The sequence below is a fragment of the Toxorhynchites rutilus genome, chromosome 1, assembly GCF_029784135.1.
Source record: "Toxorhynchites rutilus septentrionalis strain SRP chromosome 1, ASM2978413v1, whole genome shotgun sequence".
NCBI lineage: Eukaryota > Metazoa > Arthropoda > Insecta > Diptera > Culicidae > Toxorhynchites > Toxorhynchites rutilus.
In genome coordinates, this window is record NC_073744.1 from 153586833 (window position 1) to 153610970 (window position 24138).

The 24138-nt window shown below is 41.0% G+C and overlaps 1 protein-coding gene across 1 annotated transcript in view; it reads right to left on the reverse strand.

Annotated features, from left to right (window-relative positions):
- Positions 1 to 24138, reverse strand: part of LOC129766812 (transmembrane protein fend-like) — a 245423-nt gene that overhangs the window by 20836 nt on the left and 200449 nt on the right. Inside the window, exon 3 of the mRNA XM_055767431.1 lies at positions 54 to 368. Within this exon, the coding sequence (XP_055623406.1) occupies positions 54 to 368 (315 nt within the window). The remainder of the gene's footprint in view (positions 1 to 53; positions 369 to 24138) is intronic.

A 24138-nucleotide genomic window follows, 5' to 3' on the forward strand; every position in this document is an offset into this window, starting at 1 on the left:
ACCTTTTACAACAAATGACATGTGATTAACAAATTAAATTCGCGTAGCCTCACCTTGTTCCGACAGGTCACTTGAACCCTGTAGTTGGTTTCGGGCCAGAGCGATAGTTGCGCGTTGGAAGATTCGGTTAGCAAATTGCCCATCAGTCCACCGCCCGATACCTCCCAGGTGACAAGACATTGCCGCTGTTGTTGCTGATGTGGCGCCTTAGCAGCACTACCCGACGACACAGTTTGGTTGGCCACACAGACCCAGGCGACATCCGCTGTCACGAGCGACTCGTTTCGCGTCATCTGGAGCAGAACGAGGGTGAGGCGGTGGGAGCAGCCGCGATCGCAGGGAGCTTTTTGCGTACAATTTCCATGGCACTGAAAGTAGAAAACCGAATGTCGCTTTGAGTATCGGGAAACTGGTGAAAAACTGTGTTTGACATACAAATATCGGGTTGAAACTTTATGTTTCTATTGTTTTCGTGGTCAGCAAACTTCGCCTCCACTGTTTCGGAAGCAAAGAAAAAGAGGATTAATAAATTTAAATGCTTCTTTTATTGCTCATGTATTGTAATTTAAGTCAATTTAAATAGGTTATGCTATATCTAAAATACACTCGACATCTTACGTCGTTTCCTTCATTTTTCTCAGATCGCTGTGAAGCACTGTGAGAAAATCTCTCATTCATACGCTACAGTCTCATTCAGATCGAAAAAAGGCTCGTTTCAGGAGATTCCCCCCGTGCAAGAGAAACAAATTTCAGACGGAAACGCATTCATGCGGCGAATGGCGTTGCAACCCATTAACAGTTGCCACTCCAGTGTTTTGTTTATGTTTTTCCGCTCCAAATATTCTGCTCCAATGGCGGGTTATTTTATCGCTAATGGATTGGATGTTCTAAATTTGAAAGTGGATTGCGGGATGCTAACGACATCTCCGAATTTTTTGAAGATATCAACCATATCCAACCATGCAATAACAACCGAGCTACCGACAGCTTCCGGCTGATTGTCCCTCATTCTCTCTTTTCGAATATGACACCTTCGTAGCATCGCCATCCTCAAACACACTCGAGTTCTTATTAACTGATAAATATCCATTACCACTTGAGCATCCTGAAGTGGCGCGCAACCCGTCAAGCATATTCGAGAGGAAAACGGTTGCGCTAAATGCACCCATCTGGTTCGAGTGTGCCATTACTGGGCTGTGGATGAAACACTCTCGTTCGCGGGACCGTATCATTGACAAAATGTTTTGCATATTTCCTTCTGGAACCAGTGCTGCGGGATCGCAGTCGATGCGTATTCCGTGTTTGCATGTCATTTCTAAATCAATTTCTTCTTTTAAAATCGATAACAAAAGACGGGTGAGTAAGTTAGTAGTTTTTCTGTACTTATTAGCAAAATTACATCTCTCAAAAAAAATTACTCTCAAAGATATAATTCACAGCATCTGCCGCAGAACAGCAACAGAAAATCTGAAATCAATTGTGTTGGTGGTAACTATAGCAATCGCACTGGAACGAATTTTCATCTTCAGTTGTCAATCGAAGAACATAACACAGCTCTCACTGCTGGAAAATGCTCTTTTCCATCCGGCTTGCAACTTGTTGTACTTTGCAATTTTTACATATTGTTTTCCACACAAATTCGTGGGAAATTTAATGATCGATCGGAAGGTTCCCACCCACCAATAAGCACAAAAACACACCAAAATTCAGACAAGCTTTTCCCCAGCGCACGAATTATGAGAAATCTATTTGCTTTTATTATTACGATTTCGAATAATACTTAAGATGCATCGAACTGTTGCATTGAATTGTATTGAAATAACTCTTTGGTGAAAGACTAGAGTGGCCCTGAAAAGCGCCAATGAATTAATTTTTGTTCTCGCAAGAACATCTTTACCATCGCCACCATTACACTACTGTGACTGGATCGATTGCATGAATTCGATAGGTGACGGTTTGCAGCATTCTTTGCAGAACGACAACAGAAAATCGAAATCAATAGTTGGCGGCAACTATTCATAGCAATCACAACAGAAGGAATTTTCAATCGATGCACACAGCTCTTACTTTTCCTCTTCTCATCCGGCTTGCAATGAAAGAGTGGTGTTCAAGATACGACCGCATTGTTCGCGTAGAACTACGAAATTATCGTCGGCGAGAATAAACATTGTAGAAGCCTTTAGTATAACGAATTTTCATCTTGAGATTTTTGTACCCGCTCTTATCGCTGGAAAATAGCTTCTCCTCAACCGGCTTGAATTGCACTACACTATGACACCACTTTCAACCCGAAAACAATGCTCGGATTCTCAAAAATGGAATGATGGATCAAATAGTCACCAAAAAGTCCGAACGCACTCCTAAGTTTACACCAACTTTCTCCCGGCAGAAGATTAGTACAAAAGTCTATTTATTATTATAATATTGTGTGTACAAAATAACACAAGCGTCCTCCACCAGACGATATGAAAACATCGAGTTCCATCTTGGATTTGAAGTTGCAAACAATTTTTTTGGGAAAGATTTTTTAACAGTACATTTTAAATGTTATTTTCTCTAAATGGTTCATTTGTTTTCAAACAATATTGTCAAATGTCAAATTTTAATCGGTTACTATTTTTTTGATAAAAAAAAGTTCAATGTTTCTGCATACGCCTTTATAAAAAAATCAGTCGTTATTAAAATTGGTCATATGGTCGGGGTTCTGCCAAAACGAATCAAACGCCAAAAACATTATTTTGAGATATTTCAAATGGCAAATGGAGCCAAATTTGGCATGTTAAGGTTTTACGGGGCACGAAACGTTTCTATAGTGAATACAATCCTCTCCCCAAACGAAACACAAACTTCTGCATAACTCGAGAACTAATCAAGCACAATTTGGGATGTGGGGGTTTTTGAGTATGAGTAATGTTTCTATGATGGTATGACACCCTTCCCTCCTCTGGAATGAAGAGGGGGTGCCATATAAATATTACACATATTTTAACCAAAAATATTCCAGCTAAACATGACAATTGAAAATTTTCAGAAAACTCTGAAGGAAAAATGGAAAATTCGGAAAATTGCATAGTGACAAGTGCTGTTAGTCCATTTGATGTTTGCGCTAGCGAAATTGATCTTTGTTCGAAACTGAAAATGGATTTTAATGTGATGAAACGCACTCCTATATCTTCTTCTATCTGTACCAAAAAAAAGGATCGCCGGATGTGTTGATAAGAGCAGAACTCGAGTAAGTTATTGTCCGATTTAGGGCTGTCTTTATTCTATCATATTTTCTGTATCAAACATTTATTCCATGTAACGGAGAAACATGTTATTTGCAAGTGGTTGAAAAATCTTGAACGAGAATTGTGTTTGAAAATAATCTGATATTATAATGGTTGAGGTAGATTGAAAGATCAATCAATGAACAGTTTTGCGATTAGACCCATGAACTTGCTTATAGTAAGAAAACGTGAATGTTTGAAAGTATTGATAACAAAAAACAAATTTTGGACAGCACGAAGCTTGCCGGGTCAGCTAGTATCTTAATAAATGAAAAAAATGGGTTTGTTATATATATGATATAACCGCAAGGTTGACGTGGGACAATCTTAGCGTAACAATCATTTGTTTGTATTGATTAAATTTTTAATTGAATGAAATAATACCCGAATTCAATTGAATTCAATATATTTGCTTTGTGAATAAAAAGATTGTATAATTCCATATAAGGTCAATTCATGCATTGTGATAGATTATGTTCATCGTTACAAGTAAATTTAATGACAGTCCTTTTACGTTTGGTATGATGCCTAGGACAAATCAAGTGAACGGAAGAATTATCAAACGATTATTTTATTTAACGTTTCCTTCTGGAATTTGCATCTCTCAAGTGTACGTATTTCTCGAACTGCGAACTTGCTTAATTTGATGAACTTCATGCACTCAGTTTCGATTTTGACATGTACGTCGAACGCATATTGTTTAATCAATAGGCGTCATCGCAGCAATTGGTTATCAACATCTTGCCTGATCATCAAATGGTATGCGTAGGAATTCAGTGAGCAGAAGATATGAAGGCATATCCTCTAATGCAATCTTCAATAACCGAGCCAAAGCGTGGTGTTCGTACCCGCTTTTTTAATCCGTATTAGGAAAACACTTTTCGGAGTGAAAAAAAAACATGCGAGTGCAGAAGTACCCCCGACAGACCGTTTTAAGGAAACATATTCTAGTTTGCACAAAGGTAAGCAGTTTTCATTTATTTGCTGAGCCGATTTCACATTTCAGTCGGAACAAAAATGCCCACGACTTGCATGAATTTGCAATGCCAATTTCCTCAGACACCTTGGTTCTAAAGTCTGTGTTGGGGAAACACAATTCAGTCGGAACAAAAATACCCCCGACTTGCATGTATTTGCAATGCCGATTTCCTCACGCTCCATGGATTAAAAGTCTGTGTTAGGGAAACAAATTTCAGTCGGAACAAAAAAGCCCTCGACTTACATGTATTTGTAAGGCAAATTTCCCCACGCCCCTTTGATTTGAAGTATGTGTTAGCGAAACACATTTCAGTCGGAACAAAAACACCCCCGACTTGCATGTATTTGCAATGCCAATTTCCCTAAGCTCCATGTATTTGAAGTCTGTGTTAGGGAAACACATTCCAGTCGGAACAAAAATACCCCCGATTTCCATGTATTTCCAATGCCGATCTCTCCAACGCTGCTTGGTTTTGAAGTCTGTGTTAGGGAACACATTTCGGTGAGAACAAAAGTCCCCATACTTTCATGTACTTCATTTCTTTCATGTAATGCCGATTTTCCCAAGGCTGCTTGGTTTTGATGGCTGTGTTAGGGAAACCGTAGATCGGGCCAATCAAAATGAGGCAGTTAGGGCGTTTAGATAATGCTTAACATTTTAAAGTTATTCAATTCAACATTTTATTAATTGCGATAGAAGCGTAGAAATATTCCCTATCAATTGATGCAAACATCTTTCCGATCCAGTAAGAAATGTTCGAGTTATAAGCATTCGGAATCTTTCATTTTTCTCTGCATGTTCTGTGTTTAGGTTTTCATTTTACCCCCCATATACTCCGGTTAGACGTAGTCCCACGTCAATAAATTGATTTAAAAATACATTACACTTGGTTCGTTGTGGTTGAACGCAATCTCGAAAAATGCAGATCAAACCTCTTAACACGGTTATTCAAATTTTATCACTTTTTCCTACATGTTCAGTGTTTAGATTTTAATTTGATTTCGTATATATTAGGTTAGACGTAGTCCTACATCAAAATCAATTTTGACTGGGACAAGATTCGCAAGGTATATTTACTCGTATGAATGTTTCACTAGGAATTAATTATTGTTCGGGACCTTTGGCATCACTGCATTGCCTATCCCTTAAGATTCGAGCCCCTCTAATGTAGCTAATGTAGTTAATGTAGCTCCTTCTTCTTGTCGCCGAGAGAACCCCTTCCTCAGCGATACTTACACAATGTACGGGCATGCTAAGTGGATTCAGTTGTCAGCACGTTAGGCAACAAACAAATGAAACAACAAAGCGAGGGAAATTACGAAAGGCAAAATAGTGCTGCTTCCGAGACGAGAGCGCGGCGCTACTTGAGGAACTGCACTGCTGCACGATTGCAGCGAGATAACAAAATTATGTGACGCAGCTTCACCCTCCTCCTCCCCTGGTCTGTCTATCTGTCTATCGAAGGACAAGGCGAACGACGGAAGCCGAGACTTGGTCGATGTTCAAGTGCTGGTAAGTGCTGCAAAGTACTTGTTATGCCTTTTCGTCGCTGTTGTCGCCTCGGGGATGTTTGTCCTTGATGTGTTTTCGTCGGCTGGGAAGAAGTTGGGACAAGTTGGAAATTTGGTTGTTCTGTTCCCAAACCGAACATTATCCCAACAAAGTATCGCTTTGTCGCCCACGGTACGGCTCACGGAAACGGTAGAAGATCGTCAATCATGGAATTATCAGTTGTTTTGGAACGAGGAGTGAAGCGCTTCTCGAAGCAGAAGGTTTCTGTTGTCGTTGAGAAGGTTAGATGATGCTGGCCTGGGAGGAATGTGAGCACATGCGTGACGATTTTCGAAGAGTAATAACATGTGTCAATTTGAAAATCTCTTCAGCAAGAGCGGTTACGAGAGACAAATATTGAAATTGATTCTTGGAATCCACTTCAAACTTTCTTACGTGCAACAGCAACTATTTGGGAGAAAAATTCCAAAAACATAATTGCTGGAGCCTTTCGAATGCGTACAATCGATGCGCGCTGCAAATCAGCATATCCACTGCGAATTCCTCTCTCCGCATGCATTCCCGTTGTTTATGGGTCACTGTCAGGCAAACGTGCAAACTGGAAGCCCCTCACTTGCCCGGAGGTGTTTCCAGCGAAAAACCTGAAAAGCCCAGAAGAATGAAAAAAATGAAAACAAACCCAAAAATTATGAATTCCTCCAGACCGTACTGTTGCACACAGAGAGAGAGAGTACTTTGGTTCCACATTTTCGCTTTTTTAGCCCGAAGAAATCCGCTTCCCGAACCTTCGACAGCAGCAGCATGCACCAGGAGCAACAGTATCGGAACGAAACTTGGAAGCAATCATGTCCGCTAATGAATTCACGATTATATACTCGGGCGGTCGTTTATTACCTTAAAATGTATGCTTAAATTTAAATAATTAATGAAAACGTTCGCAGCCAATGCGCAGCGGTGTCTGTCTCCCGTGTATGAGTCAGATCGGTGCCGGAGAGTCAAGGACCGGTTCCCGGGGTTGGTACTTGTACTTGGACACCAAGCCAAGTTGCCTCGGGGCGTGAGCTTGGGAAGGCCGACGCTAAAGTGCTGTGCTCTTAGGTTGGGTATTTTTATGCTCAGCACAAAAAATGTAATTGCTTCGAGTTGCTTCAGTTTGAAAGTTTTTTTTTGGTAATCTCATATCGGTCAATGGAACATCGCCAAGATCATTTTATTTGAAATTCTGACAATAGATGTTTTCTTCCTCGAGATCATTGCACAACGGTCCAGGAGGTGCATTCAAGTGGAAATTAGCATTCAAAGCTCGACAGTTATTCTCTAGACGTTCTTGCTCTCGATAAATTCTCGGCACATTACAGTGCAGATAAACTAAGAACGAGTGATGGAGCCCTATTTTTTGTCTCCAAAATTTTTTGCCTCCCAACTCCATCAACCGATCCAATGGGTGGACGAGCATGTGATACAGTGCAGGAGTCCGCTGTCTAGAAGTCCTGGAAAATGTAGTACGTGGAGATATCGGATGATGATGAAGACGATTAAACATGCTGCCAAATCAAAATTGAAAAAAATTCAAACGCTGCAAAATGGATGTGTGAAAGTAGTTTTCAATTTTCCTCACTTATATCCGACAGTTGCGCTTTACCCTACTGTACAAAATAGAATTATTCCTATTTCAGGACTATGTGATATTCAAAGTATCATGTTTGTTCATAATGTTTTGCATAACCGTAATTTTCACCATAATATCACATTCCCTACTCGAATAAACCTTCTGAATACGAGAAATGCAAATGACTTAATGAGAACCAGAGCTTTTACGAAATTGGGACTCACGCGCATAAAAAGTTACGGTCCATTAAAATTCAACGTGCTTCCCAACAATCTGAAAGCAATAAGCAATAAACATATTTTAAAAAATAAGCTGAAACAGTATAAGACGATCCACATAAATCAATATATTCTGTAAATCTGCGACCATCTTATGTATATGTATGCTTTGGTTAATAAAGTAAATTTTCCGTCATTTTTCTTTTTCCTGCGTCGTTCTAATGTTGTATAATATGGTGGATCCCTTCAAAGGAACTCTAATGTTCCACTGGGATTTCACATGTTTTGTTTTCTTCGTTTGTTGTTATATTCTCCGCTATCTCTTCTTATGTTTGTTGTCTGTTAGCAAGAGTCCACTACCAGGGGGCTCTCTATTCGAGCTTTCTGGTGTGGGGGTTAGTGGAGGGTATTAAAAAAAAAAAAAAAGTTCTCAAATGGGGATCAACACTAGGGTAGGAGCCTACCTGTTGGTCTCAAATGTTCCTATCTCACGCCTCCACGAAGATCATATGACGACATTTTTAGATCGGGCGTGAACTGGAAACACACACCTGGTCTTGGCTCCGAGAACGGGTGTCGAAAGTGGCTAAGTGAGGGGGTGCGAGCGAGTTAGAGCGCTATATCTCTCCCGGGGAAGGCCTCCCGGGTCATGGAGGCCTTGCCAACCCGCTGTCTCCCGGGCAAAGGAGATACACCCAGACAATGGAGCTAAGGTCAAGACGAATACTACGAATGCGATCACCCGAGGAGGGTCCCCGAACTGGAGCTGGTCCTGGAACGGGCGTAAGAGCGAGCGGCCAGCGGCTGGAGGGCGATGTGCAAGAGCGGGCCACCAGCCGGGTTCAACCCGAAGAGCTACCGCCACACGGAAACAGCAGCCATCGACATCACCAACGAAACGCTGCGCCTACGAGGCGTGTTGCGACTGTCAGACGACAGTCGTCCACACTTGTGGGTACTACTAGGCGACGGATCATGTGGACACACGAAATGAACGAATTCGTGATCCGCGCCTATTACATCTGCACTGCTTTGGAGACGGACATGAGCGGTCGCCCTCGAATACTCGCAATGTTCGAGGAAGCGTATCCAGAGTTCGTCGGGAGGCTTGACCAAAACGCGATGAACGCGAGGCGTAGAGCGATTGTACGCAACAATATTCTCTCCCAAACGCAAATCGACGAGATCAAGCAGCAGGTGCAGAGAGAACTAAGCTCCAGAACAAGCAGAGCAAGCGATGTGTCGAGACGAAGTTCAGTACGGCTGAGCAATTCATTCGCGAGTGGGGCACGCGAATCAGCACCAGTGGAGGCCTCAGTACAACAACCCCCTGAGCCGGAAGATCCACAGCCAGATCAACAACTACTACGCGATTTGGTCTTCCATTACGACGAGGCGATCTCACAGTTCCGCGACACGGACCCTCTGTCGCACCCCAGGATCCCGAAGTTGCAGCATTCCCGCAGGCTGACAAGTGCAGTAAAGCTCATGAACGAGTACGTTCTTCCGCTGCACTTGGTTGATGCTGAGAACATGGAGGAGCTGCAACTGAAAGTTTACTGTGCTGCTGTGGCGACCGCCAAAAGTTTAGGATACCGTATTAGGCCAAGAGGCGGACTGCTCCAACATCTCCGTGAAAGGCGTGAGCCTCCATGGCGAAGGAGATTGGAGCAACGGATCCTAAACAAGCGCGCCGCAATTGGAAGACTGATGGCGTACAAAAGAGGCAGCAGATCGGTGAAATTATGTCGCCAAGTTGCTGTGATCGTGCGGCCTACTGAACTTCGCCAGCTGGGAGCTCACCAGCTGACGGAAAAACTCGACACACTGGTACAGCAATTGAGCGTCCTTACAAAACGGCTGAAACGTTACTCTGACTCTGCAAAGCGCCAGGAACAAAATCGGATGTTCAGAGATAACGAGAAAGCGTTCTACGACCACATTAGCGACGAGAAGCCCGACTACCGCGAAGGTTTGTCAGATATTAGCGATGTGACGAACTTCTGGGCTGGTATTTGGGAGACCCCAGTAGAACATCGCGACGGGCAAATGTGGTTAAGACGGGAGGAGGAGAGTTGTGGTGAAATTGGAGAGATGCCAGCTATCATCGTCGGAGAGAACGATGTCCGCGAAGCCTCGCGGTACCCGAGGAACTGGGCAGCACCGGGCCCCGATGGTGTCCAGAACTTTTGGCACAAGAAGCTGACCGTCGCACATCCAAAGATAGCTGAGTGCTTCAACAAGGTGCTACGTGACCCACACAACCTTCCTGAATTCGCCACCCGTGGCGTCACCTTCCTCCTCCCGAAAGACAGCAACACATTGAATCCATCAAAGTACAGACCGATAACGTGCCTATCGAGTCTGTACAAAATACTGAGCAGCATAATTACCGCCAAAGTTTCTGCTCACTGCGAACAGCATCACATCATCGCAGAAGAGCAGAAAGGATGCAGGAAAAATACGCATGGCTGCAAAGACCAGGCCATCATCGACGCAGCCATAGTCGGCCAGGCGGTATATAACCAGCGGAACCTAAGTATGGCCTACATCGATTACAGGAAGGCTTATGACTCCATACCTCACTCGTTTCTCGTCCGGGTATTGGAGCTCTACAAAATTGATCCCGTCGTCGTTAGGTTCCTGCAGCATGCGATGAGGCAGTGGAGTACGTCTCTGCACCTCAGTGATGGGGAAAATGTGTTGCAGTCTAGAACGCTGCAGATAAAGAGGGGGATATTCCAAGGCGACTCTTTCAGCCCGCTTTGGTTTTGTCTGGCACTGAACCCCCTCAGTAGGACGCTCAATAGAAACGGTCATGGCTATAAAATAAGGTATGGCGACGGCGCCCACGAAGAAGTGACCCATACCTTCTACATGGATGATCTCAAGGTCTACGCTGATTCACGTCAGCGTCTAGGTGTAGCTATCCGGGTTGTCGAAGACATAAGCAGGGACATCTGCATGGAGTTCGGCCTTGACAAGTGCCGCTGTGTCCATCTGCTGAAAGGGCAGCTTACCGAATCCGGAGGTTACGAGGTCTATGACGGCGAGTTCATAAGAGACATGGTTCGTGGCGAATCCTATAAATATCTTGGATTCCGACAGCTCACCGGGATTCGCCACTCCGACATCAAGACGGAGCTGCGAGACAAGTTCTTGAGTCGAGTGAACTGTGTCCTGAGGACTTTCCTCAACGCGGGGAACAAGGTACGCGCGATCAACACATTCGCGGTTCCCCTGCTGACCTTCAGTTTTGGTGTAGTCAAATGGAGCAAAACTGACCTAGAGGACCTTGAGAGGAGGATGAGGAAAGCATTTAAAGAGGCCGGAATGCACCATCCTCAATCGGCACTGGAGAGAGTTTCACTGCCACGCAAAGAAGGGGGTCGACATATCTGCACTGTGTGTTGCCCAGGTACGACAACTGCGCGAGTACTTCGCAGAACGCGCCAACCAAAACGCGCTATACCGGGCTGTCTGCGAGGATACAGCGCTCTGCACTTAGCGCAAGCGGAGTACCAACTCAACTGCAATCTGCAGACAGTGGAGGAGAAGATTGCAGCTTGGAAGCAGAAGGCAGTGCATGGTGCCCACCCCCATCAACTGGACCGGTCACACGTCGACAAGGCCGCATCTAATCTGTGGCTAACGCGTGGTGAACTCTCTTCAGTAGTAGAAGCCGACATGATAGCCATCCAGGACAGGATAATGCCGACGAGAAACTGCAGGCGGTACGTCTGGCATCAAGATGTTGATGACATTTGCCGGATGTGCCATCAACCAGGTGAAAACATAGAGCACATTATGGGAGGCTGTCCCGTTTTGGCCAACGCAGCCTACACCGAGCGCCACAACAACGTGGCCCGTATTGTTCATCGACAACTGGCGCTCCAATGTGCTCTGCTGGAAGACAACGTACCAAACTACCGGTACCTGCCTGCACCTGTCCTGGAAAATGACCGTTTCAAGCTGTACTGGGATCGCACTGTTCTGACCGACCTCTCGATCCACCACAACCGGCGACCGCAAAGTCACCATCATCGATGTCGCTATTCCACTGAACCAATATGAATCTGGAGGAGACCCACGGTCGCAAAATCTGCAAGTACCGACCATTGGCCGTGGAGCTCAAGGAACTGTGGGGGCTAAGGGAGGTCCCAAGAATTGTTCCAGTCGTTCTCTCTGGAACTGGAATTGTCCCGAAGACACTTCTGGAAGCGCTAAAGGTGTTGAATATGGAGAAGGAATTGGCCGGCATCCAAAAGTCGGTCATCCTTAGCACCTGCGCGATTGTCCGACAATTTCTCGGTCAGGACTGAAACAGCACGAGCATGCAGATACGTGCATTCCGCAGAGCCTAGTCCCCGTTTGGCATTCAGAAGCCCGGGGGCAGGTGAAAATTCTGGCTAGGTTCGCCTAGTTAAGAAGTGAGATAAGTCTGCTAAAAGAAACATTGTCCGTATTGCAAGAAAGGCTGAAGAGCATTGCGAATGAAATTAACCAACTGGATATAAATCATGAAGAAGACACAGAGTTTGAGGTCCTAAAAGACAAAGGAATCGTTGAGAAATACTCAACCCACTAGCAGATATTCACCCTTGCACTTGGAACAAGATACAGAGGAAATCTTTCGAATTTCGTCATCAGTTGATCCGGAAAATGAAAATCTCAATGAAAATGTTCTGTTATGGACGTTGAAGAGCAAATTTGGTCTCTATTCGCGCAGTGTGCTTTGATAACGATCATCCTGGACAACATTGCATGTAGTAAAACTTGAGAAGTAGTTTGATAACATCATCAGGGGATTATGTTTCTACTTTTCATTTCTATGAATTGGTTTGCTTGATGTAAAAAATTCTCAGGGAAAAATGTTTTACTTTTGTTGGATTTAATAAATGGTGTCAATATTTTTATGATTGTTTCTAGTTATCTATTTTTCTAGTTATTTATTTACCCTAAATCAAGTGTATGTAGGAAAAATGACCAAAAAGATTGATTCCACCTTCTGGTTGGATTTTATCATCATTTTTTTCTAATCATATCGAACAGCAACAAAATAAAGTGATGTTTGCTGAATTTCTGGGTTCTTATTTATGCTTCGACATAACATACAATTCGATACAACGATCAATTTTGAAATAGAAATGTTCGTTATATCGAAGTTTCCCTGTACCTGGACTACAACATTGTCAAACTATGTTTAGCTCAATCTATAAAGATAAGAAAGTTATATTTTTATTTCATCGATAATTTTGGTCACCCTATTTTTAAATGGTTTTATTTAGCTTGCCCTGTAATTTGTATGTTTGTAGGTTTGTATGTTTCTAATATGTTTTTCTGTAGCGCTTTACTACATTAATACAAATTTGAACCCCTTCCTGTTGACCGATTGATCTGAAATTTGGAACACACCTTTATCTCTACAGTCATTATAAAACCATATTGTCCCACATTAATAAAAATTTGACCCCGTTCCTTTTGATTTATTGATCTGACATTTTGAACAAACCTTTATCTCTGTTGTCATTGTAGTATTGTGTATTCCATTATCTTCAAAAATCCAATTTGGCGGTAAAAAATGGCTGAATGACTTGACTTGTAGAACACACTACCTTATGAACAACATAAATTCGAAAAGGTGTATGTATTTTTTTGTAATCCCCTCAATTAGCGGTATCGAATGAAATGATTTGACTAATAGAATACAGTACATCATCAAAATATTCCGAAGAAAATTAGGTAACAAATAAAAATATAAAAAAATTTTGAATGGTTTTATTGTAGAGAAGATAAATGTACTAAAAACTAGAAATTAATAAAAAATAAAAAAAAGACTTTTGGAAGTCTTCAGAAAACATACGCCGCGCTGCACTAGAGTTTTATTTTCATCAGCGCGTGTTCAAAACAAACACGTGTTCTATCTTGGTGCAAAGTGCGAAAAATTCATAAACCCGACATCGCAAAATGTACCCGGCGCAGAGTCTGATACCAAATATCTCTTCTTACTTGTGTGATGCCCGCCTCATTTTATACACACACACACACACACACACATACATCAAATTCTAGCGCCCGCTTTGTCTTTGCTCGTTCTAAACAACGCATAAAAACAACAGCTCGTCTCCATAGTAACTGTATACGCTTGTGTGCAAATTTGGTCTCTATTCGCGCAGTGTGCTTTGATAACGATCATCCTGGACAACATTGCATGTAGAAAAACTTGAGAAGTAGTTTGATAACATCATCAGGGGATTATGTTTCCACTTTTCATTTCTATGAATTGGTTTGCTTGATGTAAAAAATTCTCAGGGAAAAATGTTTTACTTTTGTTGGATTTAATAAATGGTGTCAATATGTTTAAGATTTTTTCTAGTTATCTATTTTTCTAGTTATTTATTTACCCTCAACCAAGTGTATGTATAAAAAATGTCCAAAAAGGTTGATTCCACCTTCTGGTTGGATTTTAGAATCATTTTTTTCTAATCATATCGAACAGCAACAAAATAAAGTGATGTTTGCTGAATTTCTGAGTTCTTATTTATGCTTCGACATAACATACAATTCGATACAACGTACAATTTTGAAATAGAAATGTTCGTTATATATTCCCTGTAACTGGGGCTACAACATTGTCAAACTATGTTTAGCTCAATCTATAAAGATAAGAAAGTTATATTTTTATTTCATCGATAATTTTGGTCACCCTGTTTTAAAATAGTTTTAATTAGCTTGCCCTGTATTTTGTATGTTTGTAGGTTTGTATGTTTCTAATATGTTTGTCTGTAGCGCTTTACTACATTAATACAAATTTGAACCCCTTCCTGTTGACCGATTGATCTGAAATTTGGAACACACCTTTATCTCTGCAGTCATTATTATTTTTTTTTTATCTGTATTATAGTGACTTTCAACTCATTTGGCTGGTTCGTCACTTTTTACTTCCATTTTTTGGAAGAATGTCGGGAGTGTGAGTTGAACTCGTGACCTTTAGCGTGAGAGGCATGGATGTTACCACTACGCCAGATCGCCTCCACTCTGCAGTCATTATAAAACCATATTGTCCCACATTAATAAAAATTTGACCCCGTTCCTTTTGATTTATTGATCTGACATTTTGAACAAACCTTTATCTCTGCTGTCATTATAGTATTCAAAAAAATCCAATTTGGCGGTAAAAAATGGCTGAATGACTTGACTTGTAGAACACACTACCTTATGAACAACATAAATTCGAAAAGGTGTATGTATTTTTTTGTAATCCCCTCAATTAGCGGTATCGAATGAAATGATTTGACTAATAGAATACAGTACATCATCAAAATATTCCGAAGAAAATTAGGTAAGAAATAAAAATATAAAAAAATTTTGAATGGTTTTATTGTAGAGAGGTATACAATCATACAGATAATGTACTAAAAACTAGAAATTAATAAAAAATAAAAAAAAGACATTTGGAAGTCTTCAGAAAACATACGCCGCGCTGCACTAGAGTTTTATTTTCATCAGCGCGTGTTCAAAACAAACACGTGTTCTATCTTGGTGCAAAGTGCACAAAATTCATAAACCCGACATCGCAAAATGTACCCGGCGCAGAGTCTGATACCAAACATCTCTTCTTACTTGTGTGATGCCCGCCTCATTTTATACACACACACACACCCACATACATCAAATTCTAGCGCCAGCTTTGTCTTTGCTCGTTCTAAACAACGCATAAAAACAACAGCTCGTCTCCATAGTAACTGTATACGCTTGTGTGAAGAAAAATATCTCAACAGAGAGAGGAATCCAGATTCAAGCGCGCAGTATAGAAGACGGCAAAACTGGGCGCAAGAACGGCGCTGACAACCATATATTTCACCTGTGTTTCGGCTCATTCGCCAGAGCGCAAGTGTACACTAGGAGTGGGAGCTCAACTGGTACCGAGATGCATTCTGAAGACTGACATTTGGCATCAAAATTTTGACGTAGAACTACGTCTTCCAGGAAGGGTGCCAAATCAGAAAACAGGTCACGTTTTTATGAAATAGAGTTAACGTTAATAACAATTTCCACTGTGAACGAATTCTCATGATTTGCATACCAATCGAATAGGAAATTCTCTAAGAATTGTTTGATATGCTAAACATTACAATTTGCTAATCTCTAAATGGCTTATTTTCATGAAAACTGGAAGAACTTCCTTTTCTCCCACACATTTGTTCTGCCGATTTGTGTGCCAACCTTACTCGTATCTCGAATGCTTTTAACTCGAACATTTCTCAACAGATCGGAAAGATGTTTGCATCAATTGATAGGAAATAGTTCTACGCGTCCATCAAAATTCATAAAATATTATTTTTCATGAGATGAACAATTGAATAACTGTAAAATGTCAAACGTTATTTAAACGCCCTAACTGCCAAGTTTTGATTGACCCGATTTACGGTTTTCCGAACACAGACTTCAAAATCGATGTACCTGTGGAAATTCGCTCCGCAAATATACATGCAAGTCGGGGGTATTTTTTGATGTTGAGTACCTTTGTACTCGCTTGTCGTTGTGCAGACCGGAATATGTTTCTCTAAAACGTACTTTTAAACTGAGAAGCCTGGGAAAATCGTCATTTCAGATACTAGAGGTGAATGAAATTTCGCATTTCGAGAACTACGTAAACATGAGATGTGCAATAATTTCAGAGGGAAATGTAAAATAAGGTGATCGTTTGACAACTCTTCCGTTCACATATTTTGGTAGTCCTAGGCATCATATCAAACGTAAAAGGTCGTTCAACAAATTTATTTGTAACGAAGAACATAATCTATTCAACAATTTCGATGCATTCTAAAATAATATTAGAAGTGGTAAACATATGGATTGCATAAGAAAATTTCGTAGTTCTACGTCGAAAATATGCGGTCGTATCCTAGATACAACCCCCTACAATTTTTTGACGTAGGATTACGTTTTTCGGGAACATATTGGGGTATAAATTGAAAATCGAAAATCGAGCACATCGTGAAAATTGTCCAATTTCAAACGCTTATTGCTCAGTCATTTCATGATGGATTGATGAAATTTTTGCGTCAGTCGATTTCGGTAATCCATAACATTTTTGACGTGGGACTACGTCTAACCGGAGCATATGGGGAGTAAAATGAAAACCGAAACACAAAACATGCAGGAAAAAAATGAAAGATTCCGAATGCTCATAACTCGAAAATTTCGTACTGGATCGGAAAGATGTTTGCATCAATTGATACGGAATATTTCTACGCTTCTATAACAATTAATAAAATGTTATTTTTCATTAGATAAACAATTGAATAACTGTAAAATGTTAAGCGTTTTCTAAATGCCCTAAACACCTCGTTTTGATTGGCCAGATTTACGGCTTCACCCACCCATTTTTTTATATTGAAGAAAATAATATATGTCATGAAGCTAACTATCGAACAATTGAAAAATCCCAACCCCTATCCTTACGGGAATACTCTCTTATGATTGGTCGAATTTGACGACACATGCGGCGGTTCCCTAACAGAGACACCAAAACCAATCTGCCTGGGGCAAATCGGCATTGCAAATACATGAATGTATGGGGAGCTTTTGTTCATACTAAAATGTATTCCCTAACACAGACATCAAAACCAAACTTCCTGGGGAAAATCGGCATTGCAAATATAAGGTGAGTGATACGATTAATTCTAGCAAATACAATTTAGATTTTGAACTTTAATGTTGCTTGCCTCGTGAAATTTCATATCGATGACCGATCGTGTGTTGTGAAAAATTTGGCACAAGTGTAAGTGTAAAATTGTAGATGGTAGCAGTTGTGTTAAAAATGACTTGATACATGAAACGATTTATTTCAATTTTTATAAATAAAAACCAAGGTTTGTTCCCGCTCGAGAACGGATCGTTTAGTTTAAGCTGTCTGTTTTGTTGTGTTCATTTTCATCCAAGGAAAGTTTATATATATGCTCTACATATAGTATTAGGTGTTGTTAGTCCAATTAAAATTCGCATTGGGTTGAATAAATACTCATAAAATAAAAATTATAAAATAAAATTACTTTTTCCATTTCAAATATGTTTTCTCTACATTAAAGTAATACTGATGAGGAAAATCGATAATTGTGTTCGCTATTGGTAATAATCTTATATTACATTGGTGATTTTTTTTTTCTTTATTTTATCCATACATATCATAGGAGGCATCTCGTCTAGGATCACACGGGGCGGTTTTCATCATATCTCGTCCCACTTCAGTATGTTTTATCTGAAACGCGCCATCCAACGACTGTATACCATCCTTCTGTCATCATCACTCGGTAAACACTGGTGGAGTGAACAAACAATACCCAAAAACTGAACAAAACAGCCATTTTTAGGGCCACTAAATAATTATCAAAGTGTTTAACGATGCAATTCTTCAAACATATCCAAAATCAACAGATAGCTTAACGGAATCCTACGTCAACTATGCAGTCGTGTCTCGGACACAACCCTCCTGTAACTTTTTTTTTTGTAAAAAATTGACATACTGGACTAAGTTTTTTTTTTGGAATACGAGACGAAACGTATGGTTTTCGGTGCTAATAAAAACAGTTCTCTCGATTTTTCATTCGGAACTTGCTGCGAAATGTTGATTTGCACGATAATATACCCTATGCAAAATATTAGCTCGTTCGAACTTCATTTATTAATGTCGCAGACGTTAAAATTGAAGTTCTTTGAAAACCGAAAACTCACCCGAAATCGGGGTTCTAAAAAAAAAAAGATTGATGCCAACTGTTTTAAAGTTGCATGACACGTCGAGATTTACATTTATCTCAAAAAAATTTTTTTTCGTCGAAATCAACTTTTCAGACGGAAAAACGACCAAGGACTAAAAATTTTTTTTTCGAAATAACAGTAAATCTCGACGAGTCATGCAATTTTCAGATTTTTGGCCTGAAAAAAACAATTTTTGAGAACACCTATTTTCGATGATTTTCATGTTTTAAAAAAACTCAAATTTTAACGTCTGCTACACTAGTAAATGAAGTGCGAATGAGCTAATATTTTGCATAGGGTATATTATCGTGCCAATCAACATTTCGCAGCAACCTCCGAACGAAAAATCGAGATAACTATTTTTATTGGCACCCAAAACCATAATTTTCGTCTCGTATTCCAAAAAAAATGTCGATTGTGTTGATTTAAAAAAAAATTCATACAATTTTAAGACATTTGGCATCGGATTTTTTTTTTCGAAAACCACGATTTGCTTTGGGGGATTTTTCGATTTTCAAAAAACTCAAACTTTAACCGCGCCACTCTCCCTTAAGTCCTATTGAGCTGAAATTTTGCATAGGACGTTTTTTCGAGGTGGTGAAAATTTGTACAGGGTAACTTTTTGAAATTCTAGATGATCATGTTCATTGGCATCCTAGGGGACATATATGAACGTGGAATCAGAATTTAATCACTCAAGCATGTCTTCAGCCACTTGATTGCGATGAAATTTTTGAAGACAATTGAGCTCTTTCAGCACCAATAGAATTATACAAATCAAAAATCGCCGTACAAGAAAAGCTAACTTATTCTTAATGGCGCTGTAAACAAACTGTATGACGAATCGCGCTCAAAATTGACATTAAGACCACTGACAGTAGTATCAAAAAATTAAAAATGTTCAGTGGGAAGATTTGAAATTACAAATCTCTTGTATATATTTGACAGAAATAATCCAAATCGATGGTCTGTATTGTCTTAGAACGCTTTGAAGAACGTCTGAAACCCGGAAGTGACAAAAAAGCAAAGGCAGCGGAAAGGGAATCAAAAAGAAAAACGAAGATCTGCGAGGATTTGCTGATGAAATCTGACTGCGTCATTATGGATGATCAAGTACAGCGCAAGACGATTCGGTCAAATCCCTAGGCAAGAATTTTATATCTCTTTCGGTCATCAGAGACTGAGCATAAAAAAGAGGTCGCAATTTCCGCCAAAGTTCCTCGTTTGACAAACTAGCTGCAAATACGGACTGAAAAGTTACACTTTCGTAACTTATGGAACCATGAACCAGGAAATCTATCGAAAGAAATGCCCTCCGAGGAATTTGCTGAGTATTACTGGAACGGCTCAGTTAGCTGTAACTATTCAAATCCCACTAAAGAGGGAGAGGAATCGGGACAGCAACTTGGCGGTCTGAAGGAATCAATCGACCAAAAGCAGCCAGCTTTGGACAATAGAAACAAAAACCAACAGCGATAGTGATTTGTCAGAAGCTCCTGGAACTAGGTTGGATGGTTCTGATGTGATAACGGTACGGTTTAAACTGCCCTTGATTAGCAAGTATTTAGATTCCTTAATATCATGCGTATAATCCTCCAACGGATTGATATAATGCTGTAAATTTGCAATATTTATATCAGCGAGATACATAATAGCCATTAGGCATGCATGCATGCATTCTTCCACTTGTAATGATTCACTATTAACCGATGCATTAATTTTAATACCGTTATGATAAATCGGGTAAACCGAGATGCCGCCGTATGGCATTCGTCTGCCGATACATTCTGATGTGTCGGTATAATCTTTTTCTTTGTTGTGTCGGCAGCATCAGAGGTTCGTCGGCGAAGACTGCTTCTCGGGAGGAGCAATAATTCAGAATTAAATGAACTTCCCGGCTAGAATTTTAGGTCATACATTAGAAGCTCTAATCTGGTAGCACTTTCGGTCCATCGTCGTTCCGGGGGCAGTGATAAGAGAAAATCTTCATCTTCACAACTCAGTCAACGGAACGTTGCTTCAAAGGGGCGAATAGAGGCGGTGATGTTACGAGAAGATAAACTTAGGAAAACCGTTTCGGATTCTATTTCAAATTCCATCTCCCGTTCTCATTTTTCAAATGATGATCATCCGCGCAGTGTTTTGACAGTGATAAGTAATTAGACTGCGTCGTTGAAATTGGATCCTAATTGTCAGTGCTGGGAGCCGTCGTAACGACGGAGGCGGCACGCTAACCGTGCCGAACTGTCTCCGGTCTATGGCGCTACTCTCCACCAACTGCACTGCCTCGGATGATGATAAAACTTGAGCTCACTTTACGTTTTTCCCGCCTTGTTTTCTTTTCCCAAAGCGGGTGTAAATGAAGCAAAAAGCCGTGATTAATGAATTTCATGATTGCACGCTGCACATACACGATTTATGCTCGCTTTATGCCGCGTGGAAGACGTTGCTCCGTTTCCCGGTCCCGAAGTGGTGCCGTCACGTTCCCGCGGACGTCCGAACCATACCGTGGAAATTGGAGATGATTCACGTGTTTGTATTTGTACCCGCTCAGAAAACTATAATTGATTAGTCCCGAGAGCTCGGAAACGGTAATTCACGTGATGTAAAACCCGAATGAATACCGTTCGTGTGTCCCGAAAGCACACCGCCAAGGAACGCGGTGTGGAGGGTGTCCTCGAGAGGCATGCCAGGTAGCGATAAAGGGATGATCGCGTGATGAATTGAAATCGCATCCCGTCCAATGCTTATTCAATCCTTGGCGTTTGGAAAGACGACGCCCTCTCCGCTTCTTACGGCTCCACACACATGAGCGCGCAAAGGAGCGGAAGAAAAATCAAAACACATTTCCGTTTTCCGGATTAAGGCCAAGCGGATAAATTTTACCCTCCCTGAGAGAGAGCAAGGGAGAGTTCTGGAAGGCGGCGAAAGGAAACAATTGAAGTTATGAATTCAATTTTTAATGTTTGCCGTTGTCGAAATTCGGGCTGCTCGCGATAGATTGTGTATTGGTTTATTTCCTCGAAAGAGAGCTAAATAAATAAATCCAGTAAGGAGGAAGCACAGCGATTTCGTTTTGAAAGCCCGTGGGACCGATAAATCATCGGTATGTTGCAGTCTTCGCCGGGGTTGTATTGTTATTCCCTGAAGGAAGAGTTGGAGTCGGAGCGAAAACCGGAAGAAGACATTCCGTTTGGAAGTCGAGGGTGTGTGCGCGTGTTTGGCTGGAATCAAATCACGTCTCTGCTACCGATGCCAGCCCGAATTCCCTGATCCTATTAGAATGATTGATGACATGCCGTTGAGTAAGTGTTGGAGATGTCAGACAGTTACTAGCCGCTCGGGGGATTAGAGTGGATCATTATGGTTGCAGATTGAAGGAGGGCGGGGTGGGGGGTGTTGGAAACAAACCCGATTGTACGATACCGGTGGTCAACGTTCGCGTTGTGTGTGAAAATGACTTAGCTTATTATTATCATATTTGAGCTCAACATCGAGCGAGATTACTGGATCGAGTGGAGCAAGCTTTTGCACATGAGATGGCTGGAGAACTGCAGCCATGAACAAAGTTCATTGACGAAAATGTGTTACGAAAAAGATCTGATCTAACAATCATTTGTAGCATAATTGTGAACAAAGCAAATAAATTATATTACAAACAAAGGAAATCAATCCCTATCCATCTTGAAAAAAAAAGCATTGAACAACAGTAAACTGCTAAAAGCGCTCGTTCGTCCCCAACACATTTTTCTTTAGTTCATAAAATTTATTAAAACGATCGTTTGATAGATTTTTTTTGACGTAGGACTACGTCTTTCATTTCTATACCGGGATGTAAAATCAAAGTTTCGAAAACGAAAGCGTTACGCCGGAGACCGAGATTTTGAGCGTTAATAGCTCCTAAACAACTGAACGAAATGGTATGATAAACACTTCATTCGAAAGATAAAATGTCTACGCGTTATATACTTGTTATTTTTTCATCCAAAAAATTGTTTCAATAGCCTTAAAATTGCTTTCAAAACAGGCTATTGAAATCACCAATCGGTATATAAGCGAGCGCCGCTCGTAAACCCACTCAGTTATAAATGAACAGCGATTGGAGCATGTTGTCGCTGTTGTGGTGAAGCTAACTTCGTTTATCACGAAAGCGCTGATGAACGGTGTCACCAAGAGCCTGTTTGTGCACCTTAGGCCAGAAGGGAATCCATCAGGAGGAGAGTGATGCCACAAACGGTTCCGCTTGAGACATCGGAGCAGGCACCACACGCACAAACACATGCACGCGCGGAACTATTTTCGTTTGGTTGCCATCCAGCATCGAGAAGATTCCGGAAAGATGTCATCGTTGCTGAAAAATAATCTACCAGTTCCCCTGGGAATTGAATAATACACTCATGCGAAAGAGTTTATTTTGATGTTTTCTATCCATACAACACTGCAACCAAATACATTTAGTTTTGTGATTTTTCAATCAATAGCAATTGACAGGAAAGCTTCTGAATATTTTTTTTTCCCCATCAGTGGAAATTTTCGTATCAAATATTGGATGCACTAGCAAACGCGCACTAGCAAACGATGTTTACTCAACAATTTGAGAAAGGATTTGCGAACGCAATAACGACAAACGGGAGAAAGAGATGTTTGGAGGTTGAAGGAAATTGGCAGAAAACATCTTCATTTTATCTTTCGAATAATGTGATTCATACCACTTCGTTTTGCCAGAAAGAGATTATTAATGCTCAAATGAGGAATCGAGTCCTCCGAGGAAATTACCCAGCGCAAATTAGAGTCGACTATCGATTGCGGCATTCGTACACAAATAATTTTATAATGTAGTTTCATCGAAGGAACTTCGATATGGGAAAATATTCACTACACCATGTCATGTATTTCATATTCTTCACTATCAAATCCATATACATGGCCCCTATCGGTATCGAATTATCATCGACACCACGATTTTCGCTAAATGCTCATTTCAGTTCGGTCTGCAAAAAACTTTTCTGAACTCTAATCCATCAAATTTGGAGCCCTGAAAAGGGCCGTTGACTATATGCTAAGCTAATATAGCACGCTCTCCTCGGATACGATGGGCCAGCTGGATGTCCTTGGGCATAATGTGACGCGCTTTGCGTGGATAGCACACAAATTGGTATCTTCGAAAAGGCCTCCTCCAGTGACATAACCGCGGGACTTTGACGAGCAAGTCGGTTTTGAAGTCCTGGGTAGTTCCACGAACCTAACGCTGCAAAGGTAGTTTGCGGATCAGCAATTCGGTCGAGATCTGATAGCGATAGACGAATTTCACGCAAAGCTCCCGGTCGATAGCGATGTGGCTTTTTAACACACTTCCTGCGACTGGTGCGTTTATCCTAGCTGCTTTCGTGGTGCCTTACCACCGAAAGACTAACGAGCTGTCTGCTTGGTCCCTCAACAAACAAGTCCTCACGGTGCGAGAGTAGAGTAAGAAATGAACGAAAACTTTTTCTTCTTCTTTGTTTTTAAGAGGCTTTAAACTTTGTAGTTTATTCGCCTCTTCCCTGAACGAAAGCAAAGGAAGCGTGATATTATAAACCATAAAAGTATAAAATGTAAACCCCACCCTATTTATTATATAAGCTTACTGTATACTTACTTCGATGTTATTCGTTTCTCCCTCAGGGTAAGCGAATATAATAAGGGTGGGGTTTACATTTTATACTTTTATGATTTATAATATCACGCTTCCTTTGCTTTCGTTCATTTCTTACTCTACTCTCGCACCGTGAGGACTTGTTTGTTGAGGGA